At 36.5% G+C, this 11813-nt stretch overlaps 2 protein-coding genes across 2 annotated transcripts; one reads left to right on the forward strand and one right to left on the reverse strand.

Annotated features, from left to right (window-relative positions):
* Positions 1–5487: 5487 nt before the first annotated feature.
* On the reverse strand, positions 5488–8421 carry LOC115455903 (serine protease inhibitor 77Ba). Its single transcript, XM_037445490.1, has 2 exons — positions 6625–8421; positions 5488–6278 (listed from the first exon to the last, which is right to left on the reverse strand). Exons 1-2 carry the CDS (start codon positions 7647–7649, stop codon positions 6002–6004), a joined length of 1302 nt encoding a protein of 433 aa, XP_037301387.1. The 5' UTR covers positions 7650–8421; the 3' UTR covers positions 5488–6001.
* A 229-nt stretch (positions 8422–8650) lies between these two features.
* Positions 8651–11745, forward strand: LOC119191603 (ovalbumin-related protein X-like). Its single transcript, XM_037445491.1, has 2 exons — positions 8651–9681; positions 10640–11745. Exons 1-2 carry the CDS (start codon positions 8684–8686, stop codon positions 10908–10910), a joined length of 1269 nt encoding a protein of 422 aa, XP_037301388.1. The 5' UTR covers positions 8651–8683; the 3' UTR covers positions 10911–11745.
* The last annotated feature ends 68 nt before the right edge of the window (positions 11746–11813 follow it).

The raw sequence follows: 11813 nt of genomic DNA on the forward strand, positions 1-11813 counted from the left end.
GGTTGTAAATATGGTATATGTTCTTAGTAATTAAATAAAGTTAGTAAAAAGATGTTATTGACATGAGTGTTTATTTCGGACTAAAAGAGAAGTAACTATGGCAAACAAAATACAATTAGTTCTAAAAATAGAACATATAAAAATAATCACGACGAAGGTTACAATCTCCAACAGCCGCCCTTAATCGCAGTTGTGACAGAAACAAAACAAATAAAATAATTAAGTTTCTAAACCTAAGTTAACTACACATCGTTTGTGTGCTAGAGGTCCGAGGGCCTTCGTTAGTACACATCAGCAGGCATATCGTTACTTTTATATATTCTAACTTAACAATATTATTAGATACCTTTTCCCTAATAAAGTGAAACCTAGTATCTATATGCTTCGTCCTGCTGTGGTGTACAGGATTTCGAACAAGATTAATGGCACTTTGGCTGTCAGCTAAGTTAACTGAACAAAGTATACCTGTTATCTCGTATATAAACCGACGTAAGTAACACGCTTCCTTCGTGGCAGACGCTAATGCCATATATTCTGACTCGGCCGAACTTAACGCAACAGTAGGTTGCTTCTTGATTCCCATGATACTGGACCTCCACTTAACTTGTAAACATAACCGGTGTATGACCTTCTGTCGATTGGACAGTTTGCCCAGTCTGCGTCACAAAAACCTTTAAATGGTTCTTCATTCTTATGACTTGACCATCCGTTCTTCTTGCCATATTATTTTAAACTAATGGAGTATCCACGGTCTTACTCCTTCATATTAAACTTTTCTAATATAGAAAGAATATAATTCAGAGATCTTTTAATGAAAATATCTCGACAAATCTTCTCAAAAATTCAAATTCTTGACAGTGTCAAATGTCAAATTAGATTTAAAGAAGACTATTATGTCATCAACAAAATTCCCAATATCATAAGTTCTTTACCATAGAGTTTGGTAGTTTAATTTTGTAAATCCATTTACATGGCATAACCTTTTTTTAGGCTTATCTACTAAATTCCATGTATGGAGTTTCATTAAAGAACTATACTCACCAGCCATATTATGGTGCCACTTATCAGCATCATCGGCATGAGTAGCTTCTGTAATATGTCGTAGGTTCATTAGAATCTACCATTGACGTATTGTAAGCTTTATAAAATTTGTTGTTTTTCTGTCTCTGGAAGGGTATCTGCGCTCAGGGTGCGATTCCTGTTCCAAATTCGCTGTCACTTCTTCCACACTAGGCATCCTTAAGTCACTGAGAGACTCTCGCTCTTCCAGAGTCACTGACTCTTTGCACTTTCTAGATTTACTGGTAAAGTTGCTTCAGCCGCCGGGCTGATACTCTCATCACAGTCATAGAATTGACAGTCATGATCAAACTCAGAATCAATCTCTTTTTGCTCATCAAATAACAATATAGATTCTGACTGCGACGACAGATTGCTTCTGCTTTAGCGCTGTAAAGCAATTTTCAAAAAAGGTTGCATCTCTGGATATAATAACTTTTCGTGGGTTAGCAGGATCCCTAAAAATATAAGTGCCTGGATTTTCAGAATAACCGACGAAAATTGCTTCCTGTGCCTTGACATCTAATTTCTTCCTGTGACACGAAGGTATATGGACTAGAGCTTTACAACCAAATACTTTTAGATGGCTAAGATCACCTTTTCGTCCATACCATTTGTCATAAGGAATTTGTCCACCTAAGGCTCGATGAGGAGACCTATTCTTAAGGTAAATGGCAACTTGGAATGCATCTTCCCAGAATGCTTTCGGTAGTGAACTTTCAGCTAGCAACGTTTCTTGCCTTTTTCTGTAACCGAACGATGGGTGCGTTCCGCTACCCAACTTGCTGAGGACTATAAGGCGTCGTTGTTTGATGTTCTATACCTTTTGAAGCAAGATAATCAACAAACTCTTTATTCACGAACTCCTTACCTCCATCAGTCCTAATTGCTTTAATTGTTTTATCTAACTGATTTTCAACAAAACATTGAAACACACAAAATATATCTTTGACTTCTGTTTTAGAAGAAATAAAATAAGCAAACACTTTTCGCGTATAATCGTCTACTATTGTCAACATATATCTATTTCCTTGAAAAGAAGTTGTAGACACCGGTCCCATCAAATCCATATGGATCAGTTCCAAAGGGAAGTAGCCCTATTAAACGCTAACCTTTTGAAAGGTTTTCTTGCTTGTTTACCTTCCACGCAAGCGATACAACTAGTTTTATCTACTCCTGTATACTTTATACCTACCTTGTGATTTTTCAGTTGGTTCATGCCTATACGACACAAATGTCCTAACCTCTTATGCCATATTTGATAACTATCCTGACAACCAGAGTGCACATCTTGTGGCAAAAAATTATCCGCCACAGTCTCGGACAACCAATAAAACCCTTTTCAACAGTTTTATATACAGATAACAAACTAGCTTTCAAATCTGGTATATAAGCAACATCACTAATATTGTTGACCACGTTCTCGGGCGTGTTTATTGAAATATTTCCAATTCCGCAGCACTTAATCTGTTCTCCATTTGCGACAGTAACAGTACCTTGATTCTGTATCGAGATATTCTGAAACCAGTCCCGTCTAGAAGTCATGTGTCTAGTACAACCTGAATCTACATAAATTATGTCCTTTCTTGGGTTTCCAGAAGTATTAAGACTTGTAAATATCGTATCATTGGTATTTACCGCATTGCCTTTCTCCTTCTTGTTTCTCTGTGGACAGTCTGGTCTCTTATGTCCAGGTGTCTTGCACTCATAACAAACTATATTCTTCTTCATTGACTTAGGCTTCTTCTTCGCATGAAAACAGAGTCTAATGACGTAGCCACATCTTTGGACATTTCATTAAGCAGTTTTGTTTTCACCAACTCTGTAGTCACGTCTACATTGCAATTTTCTAAAGCCATAATGAGAGGTTCATACCTTGGAGTTAGACCCTCCCAGAAGTATTGCAGCAATAGACTTGTCCTCTATGACTACATCAATATCCGCAAGATCCTGTGCGGTTGACATAACTGCGTTAATATATAGTTCAATATTTTTGAACTCTGATAGACTCAACCTGTACAGTCTACGCCCAAAAATAATCTTCGTCCTATTCCCTTATCTTCAAAGGCTTTTTGCAAACAAGTCCATGCCTCAGATGCAGTTTTCGCACATCTTATATGGGTTATCGCTGCACCTTCTACTGATAAGCATATCTTTGCTAATGCCTTTGCGTCTTTGCGTACCTTTGTAGAGGCAGGGGTTGTGTCTCCATTTGGGTATCCACCGATTGTTTCCCACAGATCCTCATGCATAAGGTAATTGCGCATCTTAAATTTCCATGTAGGATATCCATCTTTATTCCTCAAACATGAAAATGTAAAAGATGAGCTCGACGACGGGGAATTTTTCACACTCGAAACATCTCCAGATTCATGTGACATTTTCAGACTATTACTATTTCCTAGTCACACAAAAAATATATTCAACTTTATTTTACCAAAAAACGTGAAAAATCTAAGAACTAAGCGTTCGTGCTGATAACGTGTTGTAAATATGGTATATGTTCTTAGTAATTAAATAAAGTTAGTAAAAAGATGTTATTGACATGAGTGTTTATTTCGGACCAAAGAGAATTATAATATATATGTTTCGGACTAAAAGGGAAGTAACTATGGCAAACAAAATACAATTAGTTCTAAAAATAGAACATATAAAAAATAATAAGTCACGACGAAGGTTACAATCTCCAACACTACGTATGTCTGTTTAGTGCAGCATTCGCTACTCCTACGTACCCATTAGATCATTAAATGTATGTATAACAGATTGATTTTTATTCACTTGCTCTAAAAGACGTTATTTATGAATAAATCTAATACAAATCTGATTTATTATTCCCAGTGCTTGTGTCACTAAATTGGGTCCTACGATGCAAGGGCACAAAATAAAACTTTACCATTTAATGGCTATGCTTTTATTTGTAGGTAATTATAGAAAATTATAATATTTTGTGATGTTATGAAATAAAATATGATGTATGAAAGATATATTTTACGAATCTTAAATGTTGCTAGAAAAAACCCCTTATTTTTAGTAGACATTAAAAGATACAAATAATTATTTATCGTTATTATATATTCGCGTATTAATCTATAAATATATATAAAAATGGATCCCTATTTCCCTTGGTCACGCCATCACGCGTGAACGGCTGGACAGATTTCACAATTTTTTTTGTTGTGTTTGTTATTATCGAAACGAAACGAAAATATAAATTTTATATAACTGTCAATTGTTTGAAATAACTGTCAGCGATTGACAGAATGCGGCTGCAAATTCATAATTAAGACGGGACAACGTCTGTCGGGTCAACTAGTATAATATAAGTATAGATAAGCATTTACGACATCATTGTATTTACTATTACAAACATATTTGCAGTTGGTGCAATAACCATGTCTAGAGATCGAACGGCAAAGTTAAGTGTGACAAGTTTGCCTATAAAGCCACTTTTGTACTTAGATACCTTACCTACAATTTGTATCGAACCCTCTATGAGCGAGCCCAACTCGCACATGACCATGTTTTGATCGCTGTTATTATGTAATAGCCTGATGTTAAAGTTTTATCATTTTAATTTAAGTAAGTTTCTAAAATGTAAAATCCATGAAAGGACCAGCATAAAATTCTAACGTTGAATGAATGCCATTAATATTCCCGTGGATGTCACCCGCATGTGTTAGCGTAATTGAAATCCGTAACTTCGGCTGACTAGAATTTAACTTTTCCTGCAATTCAGAGCGCAGCGTGGGAAGCTGCATAGAATTCTATATTGGAGTAGAAATATGCAGGATCAAAATTCTATTCCACTATATGTAAAAATTCATGAAGATATTTAGTAAACACACTATTTAGTACACACATAGTCTAATGGATTTGGTACACGATTAAACAAATTCCTGGATTAACACATACGCCACATTTATGCCGTATAATGCACAGAAGCACAAAGATCCTTATTTTAGGAAAATAAGGGAGCAACGTAGAATCGCTTCCGTAGTATAATTTCAATCAGGGCATAGGTTTAAGGAATACAATATAGTCTTAATTTAATTTAATGCTTAAGTATTCTTTATAATGATTACGTTCTGTGTTATGCATTTTGTTAAATAATAAAAAAAAATCGTAGCCGAAAAATAAGTAAATATTACCCCGTTTCTTGACAGGATAGTTTCGTCGATTTAATATACAGAATAGAAATATCCTTGAGTTCCCTTGGATCCCAAGATTGACTGGACAATCTTTGTTAGAGTGTAAGACCTGAAGAGTATTACGTCAGACAAGATGCCTTATAACAATTCTACAAATTATTACAAACAGTACAACATTGTGCAACCTTAAAACCTAAAACATGCTTTCAAAAGTGTTTTAAACGAAAACAGAAAATATAATAAGATATGGTAATGTTTAAATAAAACAAGTGTCAAATTAAAACGTATTAATTGTTGTGTATTAACAAAAATATATAAATCCATTGATTTTGTAAATGTAACCGCTAACCTTGTACGAAAATACACAGTAGAAATAAATTATCAACAAGGAACACAGAGGACAATCTCGGTACATTTTTAAGGAACTTGCCTGTTAAAGCTAAAAAAAAAATTAATGCTAAATGCTGTTTCTGGAACCCTGATAAACATTAACTTTCAGATACACTGTTATTAAAGTTGGTGTTATAGGTGAGCTAATAAATTCAGACTTTAATTTCACACAATAAGAGAATAATAACATCATCCTTGTATACATATACATATATACTACCCCATTACTGGGCACCAGCCTCCTCTACTTCTGAAGGGCTTTAGGTCTTATTCCAACACAATGACCTAGTGCCAGTTGGCAAAAGAATTAACATTAATGTATATAGTTGTTTTATCTGATAGAATGCATTTGTCAGAAATCAGTGAAACTAATCTTTATTCATATTTATATAGTAATCACATTACTTCTTGAAGACAAAGTTGGTGGTAGGACGACTGAACACAGAGGTTATCATGACCATGTACGTGTCGGTGTCCAATAATGCGAAGAAGAAGGGTTTGTTGGCAATGAATTCGCGGCCCAGGATGGGGTCCAGGCCGGTCTCGGAGTCGCAGGAGTTGGTGCCAGATAGGAAGCTGGGCAACTCCTCAGTATTGGGGTGCACGCCAGCACGGTCAAACGTGATCGTCACTCGCTGGACCATCGAGCTGGGATTGGCGGCCGGGTCGGATATGTTCCTGTTAGGACATTGTTAACTGATTAATACATTCTCTACAACTAGTCCTACCCCAACTCAATATTAAAAATCGTCTCAATACACTTTCTAAGGGTGGCTATGAAATCTAATTTAGTTGCAACGTCGGAGTTGTTTGATGTCAAATGTCAACACCCTCCAGTGGGACCAATCTGGGGCAAAGGAGATACCCTTACAAATTAATACCCAATTAGAAATTTGAACCTAACATCTTCTAGTCCACATCGACACATGTAAATCAATAAACGTTTAGGTTTTTTAGAATCTCTTGAACATTTATGGTGTGTTACTTTAGTGCAAACAAAAGTAAATCCATTACATTTATTTACCTGGTGGCGTTTGAGTCAGTCCACATGCTGCGCACTCCCAAACCTTCCAAGAAGGGTCGGGCGTCGTATTCAGAGGTCATTGTGAAGCGAGGAATAGCAATGTCGATAGGTATTCGGCTAGTCTGGAGACCGTCGAGAACTTCAAACACGATAGTGTTCTTCATAGCTTCAAGAGATTCCTTTGTAGATCCCATAGCTAATCCTAACATCATACGGTAACGGCCATTGTAGCCGACCGGCAACTCCAGTACCTTCATCTTGAGGTAAGGCAGGTACATCATACGCACGCGCTTCTTCGTCTTCATCAAGTCGATGGTTCCGATTTGTTGGCCAATGTCATTGTAGAACGGTGCTTTTTCGACAATGTCAGAGAAAGCAGTAGTCCACAGTGCCTGGTAGTCCAATGAGTCCAAAAGAGCAGAGTTACCCTTGAAGTCTGTGATGGGGATACGAGTAGAGATGAGATTCCTCATGACTGCTTCGGCAGCCAGGGGGTCGCGTTTCATCGGGACAGGTAAAGTGTTCATGAGGCAGTTGGTGTAAATATAATTCTTCCAAATTTCGTTTAGTTTAAGGGTTTCGTCGTAAGCGAAAATTTGTGTCCTTAACAAAGTAGCATCAGGGCTGTTGACTTCGGTTTTCGAGGCGAGCTCGTAGAACTCTTGACGTTGACACTTATCGTCGGGCAGATTCAATACTTTGAACAGTTCTTGTTGCGCTGGTCCTTCAGTACCTTCAGCCATTGCGGCAAGCATTAACCATATAGAGAAAGGAGAGTTGACGGTATGCAGGTGGCTGGACGCCGCGACTGGCTTAAAAAAATTCGTGGCGAAGTCGTAGATCGCTCGACGGTAGTCCAAGGTAACATCGCGTCCATTGTAAGCGCACTGGTCACTGTATTTGAAGACGGGAAAGGTAAAGTACACTCGAGGATTGAGGAGTCCATTCCAGGCCTCACTGGCCTCAGATTCTCTGACGGCGCCATAGAGGGCCAGCAAAAAGAATGATATCACAACCGCCTTCATGTCGTACACCCGACTGTACGTAGAATGATGAACATTGATAATAATTTGATTTATATAGCAAAATTGAGACCATTGTAAGCTGTTTCGTGTTTTCCTTGAATGTAAATATTTTTTTTTTAAATTCCTTTTTTAATTCAAAGTTCCTTTCACAATTTTAACATCACGGACGTAGTTTAACATTACCGGGTTATTTATATAGGAAGGTAAAGTAATGTTTTGGTCTCGATTAAATAATATATGATGCACATTATAAATTAGCTTAAGAACTACTGTTTTTAGTCGGTGATTAATTAAAAATGATAGGTAAGCTAGTTAAGTAAATGAACAAATTTATAAATAAAATGTTTCATTTTGATTATTCACCAACTCCAAAATTGGTAACTCGTAAATTACCTGTTATATTTTATTATATTATATTTTGTTATATTAAATTATTATTTGGTTGTAAGTAGTTTTTAAAGGCGGTTTAATTTTTTGTCTAAATTCTTTCATAGCCTTACTACCTATTCAGACAACGTCATCAGCATGTAAATATTTCAGTTATTAGATTTTGATGATTGTTTTTGTCGTGATACGCGAACAAATGATTGAGCAGACAATAATTTTATTTTTTGATGTTCTGTTATCTATCGCGCTTTCTCGGTATTTCTCAAATGTAATTTTATGTAAATACAAGATAAATCCAAGTTTTTATTACATCGTGTATAGATATCAGAATGAATTTTTCCTAAATAACGTCATATTATTAACATAATAGGAAGCAATAACTGAACAAAACTATTTACAATACCATCTATAAAGAAACAAGACGCGAAGACATGTGGCTTGCTAATGACGACACAAACTTACGAGATAAGCCAAATTCACTCCAATATTACAATAATGCGATTGTAAGATAGAAGGCAATTAAATATCCATCACAAAAATACATTATATCACTTATTGTAATTTGCTTTCTTACCAAACGCAGGTGGTCTAATGACCCTATATATAGAACACATTGATCCAATCAAATTAATGACGTGACTGCTACAATGAAATTGGTATCGATATTTGTGTTCATTGCACCGCTATTTATAGCCAGGGATACATCAGCCCAGAGTTTACTTAACTCATTAACATCTGGAGCTCTAGGTCTTATAAACAATGACCAACCTGATGACCCCTGCAGCATTGATTATTCAGATTTATTCGCAAACGCAATTACGGATTTTACGAATAGAATACTAGAGATAGTTGTGGACTATGAACAGCATTTCGTGATTTCACCGTATTCTATGTGGATGGCTTTAGCGGCGGTCGCTGAAGGCGCTGACGGGACAGGTAAAGATGAACTGTACGAAGTGCTCGGGCTGCCCAGTGAGTCGTGTGTCCGGGAGGCGTTCTACAGGACGGCATTGTCGCTAGAGATACCGGACCCAGGCGTGCAGTTCACAGGAAAGCGTTTGTTAATCATCGATCAGCATTCTTATGTGATCCCAGATTGGGAAAGAAGTGTTCATGAAACCGGTCTTCTGGATTTCGACTTTGATAAACTGCACCCGGACTCATCAGAAGAAAGAGACCGCCCGCCTTTCTTCCGCACTCCCGATATTGAGGGCAACTCTTTCCTATTAGACGAATTGAATTTTGTGGGATTATGGACAACCGGCTTTGCCCCAGCGACAACGTTCACAAATTTCTATGACGAAAATGGACAAATTGTTGGGCCAGTGGAGTTGATGACAATGACCAAGCAAGTGAGGCTTGCGCAGCTGCCGTTAGTGGACGCCAAAGTGTTAGAACTGCCAGTGGGAGTGGCTGGTCGCTACACCATGCTTATTGCTATGGGTGTGAACTCCATTCCGATAAAAGAATTGATGTCATTATTCCAAAGTTCTGTGATCTTGAAGGTCTTGAACGAGCTGACATTGAACTTACTACCCATTAACATTGCTATTCCGAGGCTCATAGTACAGTCGGACTTCAAAGCCAAGTCTATGCTGCAGGCGGTTGGAGTGAAATCGATTTGGTACGAGCCGGATGCGACAAGGTAGATACGTTTCTATTCCTAGTTATAAATCATTTGTATGTTAGATTTCTAGAATCTCATTCAACTCTCTCTCTTCTCTCATTCCATATTTTTCCTTAAGGGATTCTAATATCCTTGGGGTAGTTTATTACCACTGGAAATTATTTAACACTAGCTTTTGCTCGCGGCTTCGCCCGCGTCGAGGAGTTTTCCGAGATATTTTTTTTCCGACTTATTTGATATGAATCTTTATATTTGACCAAATTACACAAAATCATTGTAAATTGTAGCCTATGTGTTATTCTGGTGTATAAGCAATATTACTGTAAAGTTTAATCCAAATCCGTTCAGTAATTTTCATCCATCCACACAAACTTTTGCATTTATAATATTAGTAGGATTAAATACCTCACGCGTAGACTAGCTTGTGCTAAAATGATCTATTCGTGTATTAATTATATCATAATAATTTGTGAATGCTTTTTAGGAACACTAATCTTTACATGTGGTTTAGAACAGCCCACACTAACCCTTTGAACCGTGCTCTTGTCTGTAAATACATGACCTCTCATGTTATAATGTCAAGTAGTTGATTATGGATCTATAAGCCCTTCTACATTTCAATTTCCCTCTGCTTAGAGCTGTTATATTTAAATATAAACTTGCTACTAATTTAATGTGAATACAACTTATTGTGATTTTTGAATAAGTTTTCTAGAGAGATGTGCTTTTAACTGACCGTAAATAAACCAATATCATTAGATTGTGACAATTGATACCTACAAGTCTATTTACACATTATCGTACATATCAAAAAACTGGTATTCCAGGGTGCGCAAGCTCTTTGTCACTCAATATGAATATTCATTATCATAATACCTAAGCATTTAACTTGATATCTAACCACCCACTTTATCATTTATTGATTTATCAACATCCAAAAAGTCAACAGTAAAGTAAATTTCACTTTCACAAACAGGTATATAACAGACCCGCCAGCGCTTCCTGAAGACCTATCGCAGGAGATATCCATTACCCTGGACACCACTGGCCTTAACCCTCCCCCTGCAGACACGCAGGGGAACTTGCTCACCGGCTTACTGCACGCAGCTACAAGCCTGACAGCCAAAACGGCGTCTTTGGTCGGACGAGAATTCATAGCCAACAAACCCTTTACCTATTGCTTGCTGGACGCTAAGACCAAGACAATCATATTCGCCGGAGTTTTTTCTGATCCTGATCCTAAATAAAATAGTAACATTACGCCTCTTTTACTTTTATTAAAAGTAGTGCCGTAGCTAGGGAGGGGCATTGTGGAGCAATGCCATACCTTAAAATACTAATGCCCTACCTTAATCAACTAAATTTTACATAAATACTCAATCAAAGTATATGGAGCAGCGGGTTTTTTTATTTCACTATTTGGAAGTTGGTCCCATGGTAAGAGTTGTTCGGATTTATGGGTGGAATAACCTCTTTCGAGATTTAAGGGAATTTCGTTACAATTCGTATATTACCCTAACAATTATGTAAGTATTAACGTTGACAAGTCAAGAAAGCCAAAAATCGATTGACCAGATCAGATCTGGTAACATTTTTAATTCCGCCCTAGTTTTAACCACAGCTTACCTTAAATTGAAGTTTAGCTACGGCCCTGATTAAAAGGTTACGACAAAATGACCTCTCTGTACTTAATCGTAAGTGTGGGGTCCACATAGTGTCGACTGTGAGTTCAAGTTTAAAAATGACTCTATATAGTTATAATAATTTCTATACTTTGATTTTTATACTTCATTTATTTCCAACTGTAAATTAACTCTTAAATAATATCACAAATAAATACCTTTATTACGCCATCTTTCGCTCGTGGCTTCATTCGATGTTTCAAATATTTTTAGTGTACAACTATTTCCCAGCCATACAGACTTTCAAATTGGAATAAAAATGCTAAAAAACAATACTAAACAATTTTAACATTTAACCGCCTAACGCTCAAATACTGTTCTAATTGAATTTTATAACCATTAATTAAATTTAAATGATAATAAGTTTTATTAAAAAAATACATAATGTGTTTTACAGTTACTAACAGAGGTTTAACAAAACAAATTTTTAAAAACTAAAATAAATTATTTATTAAATATTTATTAAGC

This window comes from Manduca sexta, unplaced genomic scaffold (assembly GCF_014839805.1).
Source record: "Manduca sexta isolate Smith_Timp_Sample1 unplaced genomic scaffold, JHU_Msex_v1.0 HiC_scaffold_1684, whole genome shotgun sequence".
In the NCBI taxonomy this organism is placed as follows: domain Eukaryota; kingdom Metazoa; phylum Arthropoda; class Insecta; order Lepidoptera; family Sphingidae; genus Manduca; species Manduca sexta.

What these genes read in the sequence shown, in the direction of transcription:
- LOC115455903 (XM_037445490.1), bottom strand. Translation starts at nt 7,649, where the DNA reads ATGAAGGCGGTTGTGATATCATTCTTTTTGCTGGCCCTCTATGGCGCC. An exon ending in ACTGACTCAAACGCCACCAG is followed by an intron (nt 6,279 to 6,624) that starts GTAAATAAATGT and finishes ATGTCCTAACAG; the next exon opens with GAACATATCCGACCCGGCCG.
- LOC119191603 (XM_037445491.1), top strand. Translation starts at nt 8,684, where the DNA reads ATGAAATTGGTATCGATATTTGTGTTCATTGCACCGCTATTTATAGCC. An exon ending in TACGAGCCGGATGCGACAAG is followed by an intron (nt 9,682 to 10,639) that starts GTAGATACGTTT and finishes TTTCACAAACAG; the next exon opens with GTATATAACAGACCCGCCAG.